Source organism: Cebus imitator, unplaced genomic scaffold (genome assembly GCF_001604975.1).
Source record: "Cebus imitator isolate Cc_AM_T3 unplaced genomic scaffold, Cebus_imitator-1.0 Scaffold40, whole genome shotgun sequence".
NCBI classification, from domain to species: Eukaryota; Metazoa; Chordata; class Mammalia; order Primates; family Cebidae; genus Cebus; species Cebus imitator.
Window position 1 is genome coordinate 6,710,435 of NW_016107355.1, and position 23,612 is coordinate 6,734,046.

The 23,612-nt window shown below is 36.1% G+C and overlaps 1 protein-coding gene across 1 annotated transcript in view; it reads right to left on the reverse strand.

Annotated features, from left to right (window-relative positions):
* Positions 1–5,748: 5,748 nt before the first annotated feature.
* The window catches only part of RXFP1 (relaxin family peptide receptor 1), a 154,821-nt gene continuing 136,957 nt past the window's right edge, over positions 5,749–23,612 (reverse strand). The window contains exons 13-18 of the mRNA XM_017526017.1: positions 20,352–20,423; positions 19,098–19,169; positions 13,921–14,150; positions 11,865–12,275; positions 10,649–10,867; positions 5,749–7,284 (exon numbers count right to left, since the gene is read on the reverse strand). Coding sequence (XP_017381506.1) covers positions 7,031–7,284; positions 10,649–10,867; positions 11,865–12,275; positions 13,921–14,150; positions 19,098–19,169; positions 20,352–20,423 — 1,258 coding nt within the window. The 3' untranslated portion in view covers positions 5,749–7,030. The remainder of the gene's footprint in view (positions 7,285–10,648; positions 10,868–11,864; positions 12,276–13,920; positions 14,151–19,097; positions 19,170–20,351; positions 20,424–23,612) is intronic.

Below are 23,612 nucleotides of genomic sequence, written 5' to 3' on the forward strand. Positions count from 1 at the left end.
TTTTTAAGAGACACGATCTTGCTCTGTTGCTCAGGCTGGAGTACGTTTGCAAGATCATAGCTCACTGTAATCTTGAACTTGGGCTCAAACAATCCTCCCAGCTTGTCTCCCAAAGCACTGGGATTACAGGCATTTTTGCTCATTTTTCTATTTTTGACTTGTCAGTTTTTAGATATGACATGTTTTGAATACTAATAATCTGTTATGTATGTTTCAACTATCTTTTTTAGGCTGGTTTGTCTTTGTATTTTGGTTATGAAATATTGAATTTTTAAATTTTAATGTAATCTTACCAATATTCCATATAATGATTTGCTTTTTCTGGTTTTTGTATAGGAAATGTCATAAAAATAGTATTATACAGCCTTCCAAAAGTTATAAAATTTTTTAACATTTAGATGTTTAGTCCAACTGAAATTTGTTTTTGTTTATGGCATGATTTTGGAATCTTCTTTTAATTATTTTTGCATATTTATAGCTATTCCTCCAAGTATCAATGTTTCAAGTGCAACATCTGTCATTCAGTTACCATATATGGGCCAGATTCTGAGCTTTCTGTTCTTTTGATCTGAAGGAAATTTGAACATGCCTTCCCCAAATATGCCAATTTGCCATAGTGATTATTTCGAGCTAAAGGCGCTTGAGAAACAGTAGTGGCAGAAATGGCTATCTTACCTGTCCTTTCCTACCTGTAGCAAGCCATACAAACTTCTTTGAGAAAGATGCTTTCCTGATACCAAGATGAAAAGATAGCTCTAGTCGGCTGAGACAGCACCAGAGGAATCTACAAACAAACCTTACTGTTACTTTCTTGCCGTATATTTAGCTCCTCACAGTTTCTGCCTCTGGAAGCCTAAAACTGCTTTCCTTGTCACACTTCTCTAAAATTTATTCTCTGTGGAAGATGCTATATAATCTAGAGTTGTAAGCCACTACTTGTGGTTACTTTTTCATTGGGTTTTTTCCTGTATGACATACACTGCAAATATTAATAAAAATTAGTCGTTTTTCTCTTGTTAATCTGTCTTTTATTATAGGGATCTGTCCCAACTATGAACTCATGAGGCTTGAGGAGAAATTGTATTTCTTCCACTGCAGATATATTAACTATGTGCTAAAACTGTAAGTTTCCCTGTAAGGAAAGAAAAAAAACATGTTACTGATTTCTACTGAGTTATGGTCAGCTTAGGACAACTGATGGTTTCATGTAGTGAGCTTTCTATGGGCACTTTAAGAGTGGATTTTTATGGTTACACCTTTTTACATTTCTGTTTGCTTCATGGGAGAGGTTGGGGAAGAGCTGAAAGCATAAATATTTTCTTCAACACATAAGAATTTTTTTTTTTTAAACTTAGTAAGTAGCCCATTACCAGCCCTACACAAACCCCAAAGAAATGATGTAAAAAAATTTTTTTTGAGACAAATTCTTGCTATGTTGCCCAGGCTGGAGTGCAGTGGCACAATCTTGGCTCACTGCAACCTCTGCTTCCTGGTTCAAGCGATTCTTTTGCTTCAGCCTCCCTACTAGCTGGAATCACAGGTGTGCACCACCATATCTGGCTGATTTTTGTATTTTTAGTAAAGACAGGTTTCACCATGTTGCCCAGGCTGGTCTCAAACTCCTGACCTCAGGTAATCCACCCACCTCGGCCTTTCAAAGTGCTGGGACTACAGGTGTGAGCCACTGTGCCCAGCTGCTGTGAATTTTTTAAAGCTTCAAAAGACTAAAGTCAGTAAGATGAAATTGTTAACATAAAAAACAAATGTGTTCTGTTTCCAAAATTCTGAGTATGTGAAATGTGCCAGGTACTATGTTAAGAGCTTTATAAACATTGTTTCATGTGACCATATCAGTTCTTTGAGAAAAGTATCATTACTGTTTACCGAAAGTAAGCAGGCTGAGATAAAATAATATGCCTGTGAATCTTGACTCTGAAATTGGTCAACACTATCCTAGTAGTCTACATCACACCTAGCCACCTAGCTAGACTGATTAATATCCAGGCTTATATTATTTACTCTCCCCATGTGTGATGGTTAATTTTATGTTTCAACTTGACAGCTACAGGTACCGAGATATTTGTTCAGAAAATATTCTCACTTTTTCAGTCAGGATGCTTTTGGGGAAGCTAACATGTACATCAGTAGGCAGAGTAAAGCAGATTGCCCTTCCTAGCCTGGGTTGTGCTCCTCCTATCCCTGGAAGGCCTGAATAGAACAAAGAGCTGACCTTCCCCCTGCAAGGGGGAATTCTGCCTAAAGGCCTGGCCTTCCAGTATCAAGGCCAGCCTTTGAATTGGCACTGGCTCTTCCTGGTTCTAAAGAGCCTGTGTGCCTTTCAACTGGGGCATTGGCGCTGCAGATGTTTAGAGCTGCCAGACTCCATAATCATGTGAGACAATTCCTTAGAATCTTCTCTCTCCGTTTCTTTGGCAAACCCAAAGTAATATGACATCCCAAAGCAGAACATTTGTGCTAGTAGCTGTATAACACTCGATTTCTTTTTTCCCTAAGATTGCTTTTTATTTTTTTGGTAAGCTCAAAATACCTGTAAACATCAACTGACCAAATTGGAATTGGAGGTATGGAGGCTTATTAAAAGGTTATTGCAAATATCCCAATGAGACATAATGTTGGCCCAAACTAAGGTACTGGGAATTGGGATGAAGAGTGGATGGATTTAAGCAATGTGTATGAGGTAGAATTAAGGGAGGCCTGGGTGATTTGATATGGTGGATAAAGGAGAAGGAAGAGTCAAGGATGACTCCCAGATTTTGAGCTTGGGCCATTGGGTGCAATTCAGCAAGGTGGGACCTAGAGGAGGAGAATCAGATGTCAGATTCTAGATTCATGCATAATAATGACATTAAAAAGCCAGTGAGATACTCAAGTGAAAATGTCAAGTGGGCAATTGTATACATAAGTGGGCAGTTTAGGAGAAAGAACAAGCTGAAGGCAAAAATATGGGAATCTTCAGTCTATACACAGTACATGAGGCCATATTAAAGTGGGTGAGATTGCCCTAGTCTGTAGATAAGAAAGCGGCTTAAAACAAGAGTGAGTGAGGCTTCTAGTGAAAGATTTTCTCTAAAAGAGGAGCAATTTTGTAAAAATTAAACCACTTTTTGTATTTTTGAGGTCTCTTACCCAGAGCAATTCGCTTGACAGTTTGTCGAGTAAAATGGATGGCGTTACAATTCCAGCTGTGTATTCCTTCCACTTTGTTTTTTGCCTTCTACTTATCCATGTTTAAATTGCTAAGGTTTACCCAGTCATTAGGAGAGATGGTGTATTAGTATGATGAATTAGTAATTCTTCAACTAAAAGTATAAAAAATAAAAGTTGAGGTTTTCCTAATATAAACTTCAAATTTTTATTATGTTATTTATTTGTTTATTTTTTGAGACGAGTTTCATTCTTGTTGTCCAGGCTGGATTGCAATGGCATGATCTCGGCTCACCGCAACCTCTGCCTCCCAGGTTCAAGTGATTCTCTTGCTTCAGGCTCCTGAGTAGCTGGGATTATAGGCATGTGCCACAATGCCTGGCTAATTTTGTATTTTTAGTAGAGATGGGGTTTCTCCATGTTGGTAAGGCTGGTCTCGAACTCCTGACCTCAGGTGATCTGCCCACCTCGGCCTCCCAAAGTGCTGGGATTGCAGATGTGAGCCACTGCGCCTGGCTAAACTTTAAATTTTTAAAACAACTTTGGCTTGGTTGATTTAGAGAATTGATTTGACCTAGATCATGGTCCATAGCTACATTTCTAAGAAAAGCTTGATACAAATTGTAGTTAACTTAATGCTTCTGTTGCATTTTCTATGGAAGGTTCTAAGGAGATAGTTATGTAGTATGTTAGTAATTGCTTATCAAATTAAATTAAACTGGAGTTATTCTATTTGAGGAGGTGGAAGGGTAGAAGAATGAATGGGTGGAGGAGACAGGAAGTCAAATTCAAATGGCCTTTAGAAAGTTGTTTAAAAATATGTTAAATGCTAAAGGAAGTTTAAGATGTGTACTTTGTAAATTTACAGCATTTCTAAGACTCTTAAACGGGTTAAGACCACGATTTTTTTTGGACTGAATTTCTTCTATCCGTGTGTATTGCTTTTATTCTTTTACAGTTATTCTTTTTAATAAAAATCTTTGGCCTGGCGGGGTGGCTCACGCCTATAATCCCAGCACTTTGGGAAGCCTAGGTGGGCGGATCACCTGAGGTTGGGAGCTCAAGACTGGCCTGGCTAACATAGTGAAACTCCTGTCTCTACTAAAAATACAAAAATTAGCTGTGCATGGTGGTGGGCACCTGTAATCCCAGCCACTCCGGAAGCTGAGGCAGGAGAATGCCCTTGAACCCTGGAGGTGGAGGTGAGCCGAGATCAGGTTGCTGCACTCCAGCCTGGGTGACAAGAGAGAGACTATGTCTCAAAAAGAAGAAGAAAAACAAAACAAAAGCTGGTCATGGTGGCTCACACCTGTAATCCCAGCACTTTGAGAGGCTGAGGTAGGCAGATCACAAGGTCAGGAGTTCGAGACCAGCCTGGCTAACATGGTGAAACTTCATCTCTACTAAAAATACAAAAAATTAGCTGGGTGTGGTGGTGGGCATTTGTAATCCCAGCTACTTGGGAGGCTGAGGCAGGTGAATTGCTTGAACCTGGGAGGCGGAAGTTACAGTAAGCAGAGATGGCGCCACTGCACTCCAGCCTGGGTAGCAGAGCAAGACTTCATCTCATGGGGAAAAAATTCCTATTACTTGGAATTAGTAATAGGAGTTCTAAGGAATTAATCCTAAAATAATCTTAAAAAATAATTAGGCCGGGTGTGGTGGCTTTGGGAGGCTGAGGTGGACAGATCATTTGAGGCCAGAAGTTTGAGACCAGCTTGGCCAACATGGTGAAACCCCATCTCTACTGAAAATATAAAAATTAGCCAGGCGTGGTGGCATGTGCCTGTAGTCCCAGCTACTCAGGAGGCTGAAACAGGAGAATCAGGATAATTGCTTGAACCTCGGAGGCAGAGTTTGCAGTGACTGAGATCATGCCACTGTACTCCAGCCTGGGCAACAGAGCAAGATTATCTCAAAAAAAAAAAAAAAATTAAAAAAAATTTTAGGGGTCTGGCTCTGTCGCCCAAGCTGGAGTGCAGTGGCACTATCACAACACACTGCAGCCTCCAACTCCTGGGCTCAGGCAGTCCTTCCACCTCAGCCTCCCTAGTAACTAGGACTACAGGCATGTGCCACCATGCCCAGCTAATTAATTTTTTAATTTCTTGTAGAGATGCGGGTCTCACTGTTGCTTAGGCTGGTCTTGAACTCCTGGCCTCAATGATCTTCCTGCCTTGGCCTCTCAAAGCACTGAATTGATAGGTGTGAGCCACTACACTTGAACTGTTTTCATTGTTTATAAGCTTTTTTTATTATTTACTTTTTGTAGGCTATTTTAAAATTTAAAAATTGTCACCTATTTTATTTATTTATTTATTTATTTATTTATATTTTAGAGACAGTGTCTCGCTATGTTGCCCAGATTGGACACAGCCTCTCACGTACCTGGGAATAGTCATGCCACTGCACTTGGCTATTTTATTTATTATAGAACTATCAGTAGTTATATTATTGAATATTATAAGCAGAACTATAGTTTTCTATTGTGTTCTGAGTTATATTGAAATTATACTATGTTCTTCATGTGGAAAACTTACTGAGATTATTCCAAGTAAGCAAGAAAAAACCCAAAGCAATCCATTTTTAATAGATTTAAATTTCCGATAATTTATTTTCAAAATAAATCTATACAATTATATATTCGATAAGTACATTATGGTTTGATTCCAGTATTTTTGTGTTTCACACATTTTTGGTGTATTTGAAACTATCTGAAAACATTTTCTTCTCCTGCTTAAAGTTTTCAAATTATGAAAGCAAAAATTCTAATAACTCAGAGACTAGAGAGTAGGTACATGCAGACCTTTCCTTCCTGATATTAAGTTCCTGAATCAGCGCATTCTAGCTCTTTCTCCTTTTAACTGCTTTATTGAGATAGTCTGCATACCATATATTCACTCACCTAAAGTGGGTGAATGCAACCACTGAAGTATGTTCTTAAAACAGCACGGTTTGTTGAAAAGCCTTTTTATATTTATCTTGGCATCCTTGCAGAAAATCAGTTAACTGACAATACGAGGATTTATTTCAGGAGTTTCCACAGGTCTAAATGTTTATCCTCATTCTAGCTTTTCTGATCCACTTCTTTGCGGTACTTACACGCTCCTATTCCAATCCTATGTGATGGTGTTCATTTAAAGCAAAGAGAAAACTGGGCAGGAAGTGACAAAAGAAGCACTGGTTTTGAGTTTCTAGCAAAGCATATTTTTTCATAGTAATAAATATGTTGTATTGGCTGTCAAGTATATGGAGACTTAAGGAGAGATAAGATGGATTCTTAAAACAGAATATATTTTGCAAACAGTCAGACATTTTCTATGATGCAATTACACTGAGTATTCCAAAACTTTAAACCTTTATTTAAAAGTGCCTATGATTATTGCTGATGCACATGACAGGCAAAGCTCTACTTTAAAGTAGGAACTGCAGATGGACTTTGTATAGTCTCCTGTAATTAAATACAATGTACAGATTGAAAAGGTTCTGCATTGTCTACTTCCAGGAATGTATTGCAATGCTATGCACATAGTAGTGGGTACTCAATAAATGCATGTTAGAAAAAATGAATGAATGTTACTGAAGTAGATTTCTCTTAATTTCTTAAGCAAAATATGTACATATATATAAATTATTGTTATAATTACTTCCTTTTGTAATAGCATTAGTCATTTTTATTTTTCCTCATGTCCTTGTAAACTAATTTATCTTAGTCATTATTATAAATTACTAATTTTGTGGTATTCAATTCATACCAGTAAATCCCTCATGAAGCACCCCCCACAGTATTCTCTGTGAAGAAATGAGTTTCAGAGTCAGTCATGAATAGGAACTGAGCCTAGTTGATTGAGAAATCTGCGACATTTCACAGGGGTCTTGTGAAAACGGCCGGCTTCATTAACTCAGGTGGCATTTCCTGCAGTGGCCACATTTCCACCCAGATGAATGATGGAGCATATGTTTTCTGAACTTTGCTGTCCCTAGACTTTCTTCGTCTGTAGTTATACCAAAACTGATGAATCATTTCCTTGAATGGTCTTGTGGTCAGAGTATAGAGAATTGGGTTCAAAGCACTGTTGATGGGCAGAATAAAAATCACTACCCAAGAGGTTATGGTACCTAGAAAAGAAAAATGAAATAGCTTTAGTGTTTACAGATGTTTATAAGATATAAAAACCCAACTTCCTTGTTTTTTTCATCCCAACCCGTTTTTGAGTTTTAATTTTTTTCTTTGATGTCACATAATTAAATACCAAGTCTATTTTTGTTTCCAGATATCTTTCCAGAGTGCCAGTGTGTGAAGGGAATTCTAGTGCTGAAAAAGAAGGGCATTCTTTTCTCAGTGGCTCTTCTTGAATATCAACCAAAATATTCCTTTAGGTAGAAATATTTTTCATAAAGTGATTACATATTATGATTATATTTTTGGAAATACCATATTGTTTAGCATTTAAGTCATAAGTTTGAGTGTCTAATAATTAAAACACTTGAAAAGTATTTTAATAAAGTGTATGGTATTTGTTAGAATATTCTTCAATACATTTCTTTTCTGCCATTTGATTTTAAAACTAAGTGTGCATTTTTTGGGCTTTATGACCAGATATTTATTTCTGTAAAAGTACCTTTGGCTAAGCTCATCTTAAAAATCATGCTAGTATATATACTAATACCAAAATACTCTGCTTTTTATTATAATTTAATTGATGCTGTCATCATTCTTTGTTTTTTGTTTTTGTTTTTGAGACAGGGCTGGGGTGCAGTGGTGTGAACATGGCTTACTGCAGTCTTGGCCTCCTGGGCCCAAGGGTACCTCAGCTTCTTGAATAGCTGGGACCAAAGGCATGTGCCACCATGCCTGGCTAATTTTTATTTTTTGAAGAGTTGGGGTCTCAGGGTCTCCCTATGTTGTCTAGCTGGTCTCAAGCTCCGGGGTTCAAGCAGTCCTCTCACCTCGGCCTTCTTTTTGTTGTTCATAAAATGTAAGATACGATCACCATCATCCATGGTATAGAACACAATTAAAATTATGTATTAATACATACAACATTTTTTTCTTTTTTTTTCCTGAGCAGAGCCTCACTCTATTGCCCAGGTTATAGTGCAGTGGTGGCGTGATCTCCACTTACTGCAGCCTCTGCCTCCCAGGTTCAAGCATTCTCATGCTTCAGCCTCCCGAGTAGCTGGGACTACAAGTGCATGCCATCACGCCCAGCTACATTTTGTATTTTTTAGTAGAGATGGGGTTTCACCATGTTTGCGCCTGGCAGGTCTTACACTCCTGACCTCAAGTGATCCACCCACCTCAGCCTCCCAAAGTGCTGGGATTTCAGGCATGATCCACTGGGCCCCCCTACATACAAATTTTTAAAATGTGAATATAAACTGCATTATACATATATATATATATATATATATGTATGTATATTTTTAATAGGATATATGCACTTTTCATTTTTCATTGTGCTAAAATATGCATAACATAAAAATTTACCATGTAAGCATTTTTAAGCGGACAGCTCAGTGGCATTAAGTACATTCACATCATTGTACCATAACCACCAGCTATCTCCAGAATGATTTCATCTCCCAAACTGAAGCTCTATGCCTAATAAACAATCACTCTCCATTTCCCCTTCCCTCAACCCCTAGAAAAACACCATTCTATGTTCTATGAATCTGACTATACCAGGAACATCATGTAAGTGAAATAAAATATTTGTCCTTTTGTGTCTAACTTACTTCACTTAGCATAATATCTTCACGGTTCATCTATATTGCAGCATTTGTCAGAATTTCCTTGCTTTATAAGACTGAATACTAATCCACTGTGTGTATGTACCACATTTTGTTTATCCATTTACCAATCTATGGACATTTGTGTTGCTTCTGCCTTTTGGCTAGTATGAATAATGCTGCTATGAACATGGGTGTACAAATATCTGTTTGAGTCCCTGCTTTCAGTTGTTTTGTTTTTTTTCTTAGAAGGAGAATTTCCACATTGTGTGGTAACTCTACGTTTAAATGTTTGAAGAACTGCCATATTTTCTTGCATAGCAGCTGTACCATTTTGTTTTCTTACCAGCAATTCACAAGGGTTCCAATTTTTCCACATCTTTACCAACACTTGTCTTTTTTGTATGTGTGTTTTTTAAAAATAGTAGTCATCCTAATGGATGTAATGCACATTGTTTATTTTTTCTTTCTTATTTTTATTTATTTATTTTTTCGAGACAGGATCTTGCCCTGTCACTCAGGCTGAGTGCAGTGGTGCAATCATGGCTCACTGCAACTTTGAACTCCTGGGCTCAAGTGATCCTCCCACATCTACCTCCCAAAGTGCTAGATTACAGGCATGAGCCACCACGCCAACCTACATGATTTTTAAATGCCAAGAATGTTTGCTTCTATTATCTCTGACAATCTGCCATGTTGTTCTCTAAATTGCATGCATTATAGGAAGAAAATTTTCTTATATTCTGAAAAAAATGCAGTAATTATTTGAGAATTGTTTCAGCCTGTTCTCCTTTCTAGTCATCTTAAGCCTGTAATTATCAGAATTTCAACACTGTGTGTAATTTATTTTGGTCACTCTTTGCTCCTTTGTTCCAATAGTAATTGTATTATTAGGCATTTATGGAAAAAAAACCAAACAATTCTTCCCCAGTACATATTATATTGAGGTATTATAGGTATTGAGCTATTATATACCTATAATATTACCTCTTATATACTATTATATACCTATAATAGCTCAATACCTTTATAGGTATATATAATATATATTATACCTATAATATACCTATAATATATATAATATCTATAATATACCTCTTATATACTATTATATATTATACTATAATATATATTATACCTATAATATACCTATAATATATATAATACCTATAATATACCCCTTATATACTATTATATATTATACCTATAATATACCTCATATATGATTATATACCTATAATAGCTCAATACCTATATAGGTATTGAGCTCTGCCAATAGGCAGAGCCAAAAGTACCTATAACTCTGACTTACAATTTTCTTCTTTTTTTTTTTTTTTTTTTTTATTATTATTTTTTTAGACAGAGTCTCGCTCCGTTACCAGGCTGGAGTGCAGTGGCATGATCTCGGCTCACTGCAACCTCCACCTCCTGGGTTCAAGTGATTCTTGTGCCTCAGTCTCCTGAGTAGCTGGAACTACAGCAGTGTACCACCATGCCCCGCTAATTTTTGTATTTGTAGTAGAGATGGTGTTTCTCCATGTTGGCTAGGCTGGTCTCAAACTCCTGACTTCAAGTGATTCGCCCGCCTTGGCCTCCCAGAGTACTGGGATTACAGGAATGAGCCACTGTGCCCAGCTCTGATGTACAATTCTTTAAATTGTTTAGTGTTAAGAATTTTAATTGTCTTCCTTAAAAGAATACTGCACAAACAGATTTATTATTTCTTTAAGGAAAGAAAAAAATATTGTACCTGGTATTTCTACCTGAAGCAGTGAAAGAAATTTCAGAACAAAAACGGGTATCCAGCATAATGCATCAGTAAACACTATAAAGAAAAACCGTTTGGCAAGGATCATCTCTTTTTTAACTTGATTCCGTATTTCAGTTGCTGTTATGGTACTTTGATGAACACTATAAAACATGCTTGCATAGGAAAAAATTATGATGATAAATGCGGCCAAATTAATACCTATTTGGAATACAAACAGTATTATTAATGCATAGGAACATTTTTCAAAACAAGCATAAATAAAACATATCCTTAGGTGTTATTACTAAAAATACGAAGACTATAATGTGTGGTTTTTTTTTTTTCTTCATAAAGAAGAACTAAAGTCCACAAAAATCATGAATTGTTTTAGGATGAACTTTTGTGGAAGTAATGAAGAATGACAAAATGTTTAATTTTAAAATGAGATATTGAAATGAAATTACAATAATTCAATAAATATCTTGGGTTTTTAAGCTCTCTAGTATTAGTGACGTTTTGTTTTTAATTTTTTTAGAGATAGGTTCTTGCTCTGTTGCTGACTGAAGTGTAGTGGTACAATCATAGCTCACTGTAGCCTCAAACTCCTGGGCTCAAGCAATCCTCCTGCCTCAGCCTCCCAAGTAGCTGGGACTGCAGATGCATGCCATCACACCAGTTAATTAAAAAAAAATGTAGAGATGGAGTCTTCCTATGTTGCCTAGGTTGGTCTCAAACTCCTGGCCTCAAGTGATCCTCCCACCTTGGCCTCCCAAAGGACCGAGATTATAGGCATGAGCCATTGTGTGCCTGGCCTAGTGATTTTTTTTTTTTTTCAAATTCAGTTACTTTTTGCTGTACTCTGAGAATATTTTTACATTGCTGATTTAGAACAGTTGTATGTATACCTGTAAGCCAAAGATGTTTGTGGCTACAAACATAAATTTGAAAAGATAGTAAATACCATTGTCTTCATATTATAAAGCAAAGAGCCAAAATATATGTTGCTTAGCATGTTTAGGGTGAATACAGGAAATACAGGTGTTTGGTGACTTTTATGAATCGGTGTCAAGTTGGACTTATATAATAAGAGTAAAATTTGGGGAGAAAAATCCTTGCTGGGGATTCTGATAGAATTGACCCTCATTCTTACTAACAAAATCTGGTTGCAAGATTTGAAATAAAAACATGTGAACATTCATTTCTTATAGTTTCTTACCAAGAAAAATCGCCACTGAATAAATCTGGCCTCCAATACTTTCTGTATGTTCCGAATGTAGAGGGAAGCATACTCCATTGGTGCCATAGTAGTTTTTGAAAAATTCCTTATTGCTCAGTGGAATGAAAGCCACTATAAACCCAATAATCCAAATGAGAATCAGAACTGTAATTGTTCTGGATTTTCCAGGTCTCAAACATCTAAAAGGATAGACAATGCAGATGTATTTTTCCAATGTCAGAAATGTTAACAGTAAGACTGATACTTCTGTGGACAGAATGGCCAAAGATCCTACAAGCTGACAATGAGTACTCTCCATCCACAGCTGCGCATGCTTATTGTATTCTCCACGAAACTTTAGGTCAAAGCCTCCGATCACGAATAAATATATTCCCATTAAGCAGTCGGCACCTAGAGGAGTCATAGTTTCACAAATTTAGAGAAATAAATAGGTATCATTAAATCATCAATAAGCCATAATACTTTTAATGCTAGAAAAAATAGCCAACTTTCTTCTATCTTAGAAAAAGGGAATTTTTATTCTCCTAAGAATCCATTTACAGTTTGGGATCTATTCATAGACTCTCTTTGGTAACCACTCTCATAGCATTCTCTAGAGTTAATTATGCAATCATTTCTTCATTTTCTTTAAAGTGCAAGTCTTTAAGAGCAGAGATCTTGTCTATTGTATTCTCTGTTCTAGACCCATCAGGTAGAAGTGTTGAATAAATGAACAAAATGCAATCATGTTGAGCATTCAATTAGGGACTTAGATGAGGATGGCATTATTTGGTTCAGTTCTTCCACTGAAATTCTCCCAAATCAACAAGCTCAGGGCATCATATAAAATCTTAGAGAAAGTAATTCACAAGTTCCTGTGATAGAGTAAAGACTGAATTTTGAAGCCTATAATTTAAGAGATATGAATAATTATGAACTGCTTTGCAGTCAGTATAGTTTTAAGGGGCTTAAATTACTTACCAGAGTTGGTCTAAGCAAAGCTGTTCTCTCTTTCAATTTTTATATCTTTTTCTGTCTCTTTTTAGGCTCTCCAATCCCAGGAATTAGCTCTCTTACACTACTTGCCATATTTCTTTTTAAGCAAATGTTACATATCAGAAATTGGGTGAGATTTTTGGACTGCGCAAGCATTCACACAAAATCCCTAAAATCATATCACTGTATAAATCATAAGGCTGACCCTAAGCCTTTAACACTGAAGTTGTAGTCTAGACTTCACCAGAGAAACAACTTACTAAAAATTTTGTAGTTAGCAATATTAAACGACTTCTGAGTTCTGTTTCTTACATAGCTTGCAGTTAAAAAAAAAAAAAATAGGCATTAGGCTTTGAATAAGGATGGGGACTGTACTTGCAGGCAGCACACAGACAAAAGTAGAACCTCGCGTAGATTGATGCTTTGCTTGCTTAAGGGATCATGGATAAATTTTAGATCACTTGACCTAGACTACAAACATCCTGAGGACTGATCTCTTCCTTACTTTTCTTTGCGGTATTCATTTAATATAATACTCTTGCCATGACATTGCAACAACTTTTTAAAAAAATGAATATTCCCCAAAAACATTTTCTTATTTACATATCTTAGAGTGGAAAAAACTTCTAGTAGCTCAGAGATCAGGAAAACATGTAGCTGTTAAGTCAATATCTGAACTGGACACACAAATAAAAAAGTAAGCACAGGCGTGTATATAAAATTATGACCATAGAAGGTTGCAATTTTATTTGTAGTAAAAGGTTTTAGATGTTTCAAAAAAATATTGTGTCTTTGGAGCCACTGTATGAGAGACAACTAATAAATGAGAGCTTCATTAATTCATGTAAGGTGATTAAATTTCCTAGTTTAAAAGAACATATTTTTTTCTTATTGCTAAAGTAATTCTATTTGCTTTGTAGAAAATGTGAAACCAGCATATAAGCAAAAAGTAGAAAAATGTAAAATTCCATAATTCTACGACTCACGCAACTTATTTTCTAATAATAATGCTTTCGTATATTTCAAAACTACAATTCCCCTTGAACCAGGAAATACTCACAGCAGAGAGAAATGATTGACATGGCATGCAGCTTGTTCTCAGACCTGATATAAAGTCGCATGCAAATTACAAAAATGTTTCCAAAGCAGGTAACTGCAGATACAACCCAGACAAATACTCTCTGAATAATGCTTGCCAAGAGATTCTCTAGAGATGAAATTCCATCAGTGTTTGGTTTACAGCTGCGAACATGTGGTGCATACCCACAGTACTGGAATTTCTTAAAATATCTGGTATACAAAGAGAAGGTAAAATAAGATTTTCCATTTAAGTCAGTGTCATCATACATTCATATTTACTTCCTACATTTTATCGGTAGAAAGAAAATGTCTTAAGATGAAACTGAGAGGACTAAAACATTAGGGATTCTGAAACTTTCAACTTACATGTAATTATCATTAGCTTGTTTTCACTGCTAAAGAATGTGTGGTTGAGTGTAGCAAATAGGCCTAATAAATATAACAAGCGTTAGACATGCCTTAGAATACAAATTGTTAATGTGATCAACAGAATGAATCCCTCCAGAGAAACCTTTACTGTACTTTCAATGTTTAGTATATGTAAATGCAGTTACACAGCTCCTATTGTTGTTGTAAGTGATTGCTTTTTAACCCTCAGGGGAACACTTAAGTGTTTTCTCTTCTGTGCTTCAGCGGCTTTTTTGTTATTAAAGTTACGATGTTATTTCAACATCAAAAAAAGAAAAACAGAAAAGAAAAAAAAAATAAAGAAAAAAATCTGATTAAAAAATAGGAAAATGATCTGAATAGATATTTCTCAAAAGAAGACATACAAATGGACAACCCATATTTGAAAAAATGTTCAACATTACTAATGATCAAGGAAATGCAAATCAGAACCACAATGAGATATCTTACTCCAGTGTTGGATGGATGGCTATTATCAAAATGACCAAAAAGTAACAAATGCTAGTCTGGTGAGAATCTGGAGAAAAGGGAACTCATTGACAGGAATGTAAATTAGCATAGGCACTATGGAGAATAGTATAGGGGTTCCTCAGAAAACTACAAAGAGAACTAGCGTATGATCCAGCAGTCCCACACCTGGGAATCTATTCGAAGAAAAAAGATCATATCAAAAAGATATCTGCATCCCCATGTTTATTGCAGCACCGTACAGGCGCTAAAAAGAAAGTATTTAGGCAGTTAGTGAGGATAAGAGAATCCTCGGTAAGCTTTCCCTTTTAATAAAAGCAGCCCCCAAATAATTTCTTTTCTAACAAAGAGCAGCCTGAAAAATCAAGCTGCAGACATAGAAAAGCAAGTTAGAAGCTTGCACAGGTAAGTGCTGGCAGCTGTGCCAATAGGAAAAGACTACCTAGGCGCCAAGCATGTTCAACATGGAGGCTCCATCTTCCCTTTTCTTTGTCAACCATGAGTACAGTAAAGAAGCAGGCAACATGGTGGCACCCAGATAGAGAACCATCTACATAATAAAAGATTAGGGTGGGGCAGTCAGCTTCTTCCCATGCTATGCAAATAACACACTTGGTCCAACCAATCTTTTGGGCCCTATGTAAATCAAACACCTCCTCAAGCTAGTGTATAAACAACACCGCCCTCACCACCCCTGTGCATTTCACCACAGAACTGGAAGACGTTTTCAGGAGTCCCTATCTCTCTGCAGGAGAGAGAGCTTTTCTCTTTGTCTCGCTTATTAAACCACCCCTCTTAATCTCACTCCTTGTGTGTCCATGTCCTTAGTTTTCTTTGAGTGAGGTAAGGAGCTTTGGGTATTACCGCAAACAATGCTTCTTCAGCACTATTCACAATAGCCAAGATATGGAGTCAACCTAGGTGTTGATGAACAGATGAATGGATTAAAAAAATGTGGTAGATATACACAATGGAATATTCAGCTATAAAAAAAGAATGAAATTCTGTCATTGAGGCAACAAGGAGAGGGCAACAAGGAGAGAAATGGAGGACATTGCATTAAGCGAAATAAGCCAGGAATAATGTTGAACACCTCATGTTCTCACTCATATATGGAAGCTAAAAAAAGTTGATCGTACAGAAGTAAAAGTAGAACAGAGGATACTACAGGCTGGGGAAGGTAAGGAGAAGGAAGACACAGAGAGAGATTTGTTAAACAATTCAAAATTATGACTAGAAAGGAGATTAAGTTCTCATGTTGTATACCATGGTAGGATGTCTATAGTAAATAATAATGACGGTTTCAAATAGTTAAAAGGAGGATATTGAATGTTCTAAACACAAAGAAATGATAAATGTTTGAGATGATGGATATGCTAATTATCCTTTATCTTGATGTGATCACTGGACAGTGTATGTACCAAAACATGTATGTACCCCATGAAGATGTGCAATTATTATTTGTCAATCGATAAAAAATAACAAAATAATATTAAATATTTTAAACATGGAAGTGCCACAGTAAAAGAAAAAAAAAGAAGTTATGTTATTTGTAACTACTTGCTAACATGCCTATCTCTCACATTAGATTTTGGTACATAATAAAATGTTCAATAAATATTTGTTGAGTGTCTTCTTTCATTAATAGGGAGACTTCCGTTATTGATAAATATACCATGTGGATAATTAATAATTATGACTGTGTTACCACCAACACCAACAGCTTTTATTGAGTATTTCCTAGGTATTGGAAAAAAATTCTCAAATGAATTCCGTGAGGTAGGTATTAGCATCATTATAGGAGGAGATGAATTTTCAATGGAGGCAAGTTATTTCTAGGAAATGTTCTACTAAATATGCAAACTGAGCTTCAAATTAACTCTATTTGCCTATAAAGCCATGTGATTTGGCAAAAAATAGAAATGGTCTTTAGAGTATAAAGAACTAAAGTAAGAAAAGATAAAAACTTGATTACAATTTGTCCTATCAAGTTCAAGGTCAATTGCTGATATTTCTATTCATTTATATCCATGTATTCTGTAAACCATCAAGGACAGGAGAGCAGAACATGCAGAAGGAAGGAGTGTTGACTGCTATTTTACTTTGCTTTATGTGTCTTAGGCTGAAGCTTTGCTTTTATCAACAAATTATAGTAACTCTTTGTTGGCTACTTTGGCTGCCCAGCACTCAATCACTCTTCTGATAATAGTGCTCTGACTTCATTTGAGAGAATTACTTCTCCCTTTCTGAGAACTTATGGTGGGACCTTCACTGGAGGCAATCCCTAGCCCCGAGTAGATAAGTGCCCTGGGAACGATCAAGTAGATTCTCTATCCCGGAACTCTGAATCTGATTGAATGGCATTTGGATGGATATTTCCAGTGACTATAAATTGTTCCTCAGATTTTGTGTTATGCCATTTTCTTCCAATAAATTCTGCTCTGTTTAATTTAGTCAGGTTGCTTTATGTTGTACACAAGAAAGGAATCTTTTATTAAGCAATCTTCCTGAGATTCAAAAAGAGGGTTCTGTGTCAGATTTAAAATGCAAGCAAGATTACTGAGTTAATGGTGGCTGACAACATTTTCTAAATTACTGAAGATTAATTTCCATGGCATGGATCATTCTAATAACTGCTATAAAATTACATTCAATTAAAAAAATGCTTCTAAAGCAGGCAATCACAAGTACAACCAGACATATTCTTTGAATTAAATATTTTTCAAAGTTTACCATTTCATCCATGCACGCTTGCTCCAATCATGCCGTGACACGGGGAAATTGAGAAAGATTTCTTCCTAACTTCCTTTGTTTGGAGCAATGATTTTATTTATAATTATTTTATATTGCTTATGTAAATTCTTTCCTCTTCATCTGGTAGCTCTTGTACCCTGTGCTATAGCTTGGATATTTGTCTACTCCAAATCTCATGTCAAAAGTTGATTCCCAGTGTTGGCGATGGGGCCCAGTAGGATGTGTTTGGGTCATGGGGTAGATCCCTTATGAATGGCTTACTACTCCTTCCTGCAGTAATAAGTGAGTTCTCCTTCTGTTATTTCACATGAGATTCAATTGTTAAAAAGAGCGGGCACCTCCTCTTCTCTCTCTGTCTCTCTCTCTCACCATTTGATACACCTACTCCCTCTTGGTCTTCTGCCATGATTAAAAGCTTTCCTGATGACTTCACCAAAATTAGATGGTGGTGCTATGCTTTTCTTACAACTTGCAGAACAGTAAGCCAGAATAAACTTTTTGTTTTAAACTATCCAGCCTCAGATATTCCTTTACAGCAATGCAAAATGGAATAATCCAGCATATATACAAATTACTAGCTCATTAGGCAAACGTCAGTATCTGTGAGCAGTTATTAGAACTGAGGAGAACTTCTTACAAGACTAAGTGAATTCCCCTCACACTCAGGTTTCCTGAGATTCAAAAAGTCTCCTATGAGAGTCTACCAGACTGTGGAAAACTAAAATAATCTTGTCCAATATCAAAGGTTTAAGAGGTAATTATTGTTTAAACATGTCTCAGTCCACTTGGCTGCTGTAACAAAAATACCATAGACTGAGTGGCTTAAAAAATGAATGTTTATTTCTCACAGTTCTGGAGGCTGGGAGGACCAAGATCAAGGTGGTAGCAGATTTAGTGTCTGATGGGGGACCACACGTTTTATAGATGGCCATCTTCTCTCTCTGTCTTCACAAGGTGGAGGGGCAAGAGTGGTCTCCAGAGTCTCTTATCTCTTTTATGAGACAGAGATTTTGCTTTGTTCTCTAGGCTGAAGTGCAATGGCAGGATCTCGGCTCACTGCAACCTCTGTCTCCTGGTCTCAAGCAATTCTCCTGCCTCAGCCTCCTGAGTAGCTGAAATAACCACCATGATGGCTAATTTCTGTATTTTTAGTAGAGACAAGGTTTCACCATGTTGGCCAGCCTGGTCTTGAACTCTTGACCTCAGGTGATCCACCCGCCTCGGCCTCCCAAAGTGCTGGGATTACAGCCATGAGCCATCGCCCCTGGCCCAGAGTCTCTTTTCTGAGGGGACTAATCCCACTCATGAAGGTTCTGCCCTCATGACCTAGTCACCTCCCAAAGACCCTACCTCCTTGTACCATTACATTGGGGTTAGGATTTTAGTATATAAATTTTAGAGGAACACAAACATTCAGTTTATAGCAGCAAGTTAGTAGAAAATATTAATAGATTGGAGGCATTATCATAATACACATGGAAACAAAGATTAAAATCATGGTGAAAAACAATAAAGATATCTACTTACATGTGAGAGAGATTCATAAGAGGTCTAAACATCCTTTGTTGGATATTTGAAATTTCAATCCCTTCTAGGCTGCTAAAAATATCAAATTAATAATCAATCAAAAGAACATGTGTTATACATGGTAAAATAAATTGAGTTTTTTGTGAAGGACAATTTAATAAAATGCTTTTAGTTAACACTTATTCTGAACAAAATAATTGTACTCAGCTCACCCACTTCCCCGAAACCTCCTCCTTCTGACTGTGTTATTTGTACACATATTATCTTCTCTATTTGAGTTTTTTTAGATCCTCACAGATTATGGCACAATGCTTTGTGCATTTTAACTACTGGATAAATATGTGTGGAATAAATGCACAGGCATTGTCTTTTGGACAGTATTATAATAGCAGAGATGTTTTACATCCTTGAAAATTTACTAGCAGTTTTTAATTAATAATTTTTTTCTGATAAAATGTCATTTTACTGAGGGAACAGTTGAATTAAATAAACTGAAGCTTATCTCTTTTTTTTTTTTTTTTTTGTTTGAGACAGGGTCTTTGTCTGTGCCGAGGCTGGAGTGTGGTGGTATGAACATGGCGGCTTACTGCAGCCTCACCCTCCCAGCTCAAGCAATGTTCCCACCTTAGCCTCCCAAGTAATTGGGACCCCAGGTGCATATCATCACACTCAACTAATTTGCTTATTTTAATTTTGTTTGTAGAGCCAGGGTCTCCCTATGTTGCTCAGGCTAGTCTTGTACTCCTGATCTCAAGCAATCCTCCTGCCCTGGACTCCCAAAGTGCTATGATTACAGGTATGAGCCACTGTGCTCAGCCCTGAAGTTTATCTTTTAAGGCAATTCTTAGACTCTAATAAAATTTTTGTCTGTTTTTGTTTGCATGGTATAAGTAAGGATTTATATAATCTAGAATATTCCATCGTGGAGTAAAAATGCTTATAATAAATTATTGAATACCCAGTGTTAAGAAAGTAATGAATATACATAGATACCTTTGAAGGGCCAAAGCAAACAAATCAACATAAGCTCCTAGTGACTTATAGAAAAATATAAAACATCATTTAATTTTTAATTTACAAATATATAAGATAAAGCTAATAATTGTTTATAGTCCAGTAAGCACTCATATGTTTTTGTAGAGCTAATGTCCTAGAAATAAAGCTTATGATTGGAAAGAAATATGTAAAAATATACCTTGTTAGTATTTAAAAAGCAATTTTATCATAAAACTATTCCCCTTTGTGAATACTTACAGAGACTTGAGTTTGACAAGATAATCAAATTGATTTGCTTGAATTTTCTGGATTGGATTATAGGAAAGATTCCTGTTTAAAAAAAAAAAAAGCAGCAATAGGTCATTTCCAAAAACTGTATGGGTAAATGGAGTGATTCTCTTTATTTTGGGTTACTTTTAAATATTTATGAATAAAAGTATAGTATAACTCATAAAGGATCAAAGACTTCTTAAATTGTAAAACTATAAAATGACTAGAGGAAAACATAAGGGGAAGCCCCAGGACATTAGCTTGGGTGATGATTTTTTTTTGGATATTGCCCCAAAAATATAGGCAACAAAAGTGAAATAGGTGAATGGGATTACATCAAACTAAAAAGCCTCTGCATGGCCAAGGAAACAATCAACAGAGTGAAGAGACAACCTGTGTGATGGGGACGATATTTGCAAATCTTATGTCTGCTAAGGGGTTCATATCCAAAATATGTAAGGAACTCAAACAACTCAGTAAGATAACAAGTAAGCTGGTTAAAAATTAGGGAAAGGGCTTGAATCGACATTTTTCAAAAGATGACATATAAATGACTAACAGGTATATGAAAAAATGTTCAACATTTTTAATCATCAGAGAAATGCAAACTGAAACCACAATGAAATATTACCTCACACCTTTTAGAGTGATTTTTATCAAAATGATGAAAGATAGCAAGTGCTGAGGATGATTTGAAGAAAAGGCTGCCCTTGCATACTGGCAGTGGGAATATAAATTAGTACGGCCGTTATGGAAAATAGTATGAGGCTTCCTCAAAAATTAAAAATTGAACTACTACATGATCCAGAAATTCCACTACTGAATATATATCCAAAAAACCAAAATCAGTATATTAAAGAGATTTCTGTGTTCCCATGTTCACTGCAGCATTATTCGTAATAGCCAAGGTATGGATCCCACCTAAATGGCCATCGAAGGATGGCTAAATAAAGAAAAGGTATACATACACAACAGAATATTATTCAGCCTTAAAAAAACCTGAAAATCCTATTATTTGCAACAACATGAGTGAATCTGGAGGACATTATGCTACGTGAAATAAGTCAGGCATAGAAGGACAATTACCGTGTGATCTCATTATATGTGGAATCTAAAAAAGTTGAACTCATAGAAGTAGAGAATAGAATGTGGTTACCAGAGGGAGATGAGGAAGGACTGAGATATATTGGTCAAAAGGTACAAAATTTCAGTTAGAAAGGGGGAATAAGTTCAAGATATCTATTGTGCAACACGCTGACTACAGCTAATAACAATGTACTGTATTCTTGAAAATCGTTAAGACAGCAGCTGTTAAACGTTCTCACCACAAAAATAAGTTTGTGAGATGATGCATATGTTAATTAGCCCAATTTAGCCATTCCATAATGTATACATATTTCAAAACATCATGCTGTACTGATAAATATATATAATTTTTATTTGTCAGTGAAATAAAGACATAACAATAGCACTGGCCTCACAGGGTTGATTGTACATTTAAGTGAATTTGTTAAGATAAAACACTTAGAGCAGTGCTCAGCTTGTGGTAAATACTCTGTGATTATGATAGTAATAGAGTGAGAGCTAATAAGACATGGGCGTGAAGGTAGCACTGTCAAGAAAGGGAACCCAACAGAGAAGTGGTAGGGCACCCAGAAAGAGCCACACCTACTTTATATTTTGCATAGAATCAGACGTGGTTTAAGTAACATGAAATAAAATAATCTCATTTAGTCAAAATGTGAATTAATGGAATCATATGTCATATCTTTTACAATAAATCTTAAAAGTGACGTATTGTACTAGTGATTTGTGGAACATGAAATGAAAAGTAGACTTGAAAGGGAATTTATTTTTATATATTTTTTAGAGATGGGGACTTGCTATGTCGCTCAGGCTGTACTCAAACTCCTGGGCTCAAGGGATCCTCCTTCCTCAGCTTCTTGAGTCACTGGGGCTACAGTCACCTGCCTTCTTAAAGAGAATTGAAAGCTAAATTTAACTGGAAAAAATTTCAGAATCTTTGAAAAACAACACCTTGAAACAAGAATCATTGATTAAAGGAAACTTCTCAGGAAAATTTCTTTTTTTAAAATATTTAGGCGGGGTGTGGTGGCTCATGCCTGTAATCCCAGCATTTTGGGAGGCCCAGGTGGGAGAAAGGCTTAAGCCTAGAAGTTCAATACGAGCACCCTGGGCAACATAATAAGACTCCCACCTCTACAAAAACTAAATTAGAAATAAACAAAAATATTTACTGAAGGTTAGGCCATAAGTTAAAGGGGGATAGAAGGAACTGCTTGGGGAGCCTCGGTTACAGAAAGAAGGAAAGAGCTAAAGAATGGCAATGACAGATGGGTTGTATAAAAAAAAATGAAGCAGACTCAGCAAACAGAAATAAAAAGAAACTATCTCACGTAACAAAGGATGTTTATGAAAACCCACACTCAATGGTAAAAGGCCAAAAGTTTTTCTCCAAGAGCAGGAACAAGACAAGGAGGCCTGCTTTTACCTCTTCCATTCAACATAATGTTGAAAGTCCTCATCAGAACAATTAGGCAAGAAAACTAAATAAAAGGCAGGTATCCAAATTTTAAAAGAAGAAAAAAAAAATCTCTATTTACAGATGATGTAATCTTATAAGTAGAATATTCTAAAGATTAAACAAAAAAGAAGTCTGCTTGAACTAATAAATTCATCAACATTGCTGGATACACAATTAACACACAAAAATCAGTTGTGTCTCTATATACAATGAAGAATCACAAAAGAAAATTAGGAAAATAATTCCATTTACAATAGCATCAAAAGAATAATATACTTAAATAAACTTAACCAAGGAGGTGAAAAATAAATACGCTAAAAACTGCGAAACATTGCTGAAGGAAAATAAGGAAGACACCATGAAAGGAAAGATGTGCTATGTTCACAGATTAGAAGGCTTGATATTAAGATGTCAATATTGCTCAAAGTAAGCTACAGATTCAAGGCAATCTGTCAAAATCCCATTGCCTTTTTTTTTTTGCTGAAATATAAAAATTCATCCTAAAATTCATATGGAAAACCCAGGGAGCCCAAATAGCCAAAACAATCTTGAAAAAAGAACAAAATTGGAGATTTCACACTATTTAATTTCAAAACGTACTACAAAGCTGCAGGAATCAGTGTGGTACTGGTTGAAATACAGAAATGTAGACTAATGGAATAGAATAGAGAGGTCTGGAATAAACCCACAGATACATGGTCAAA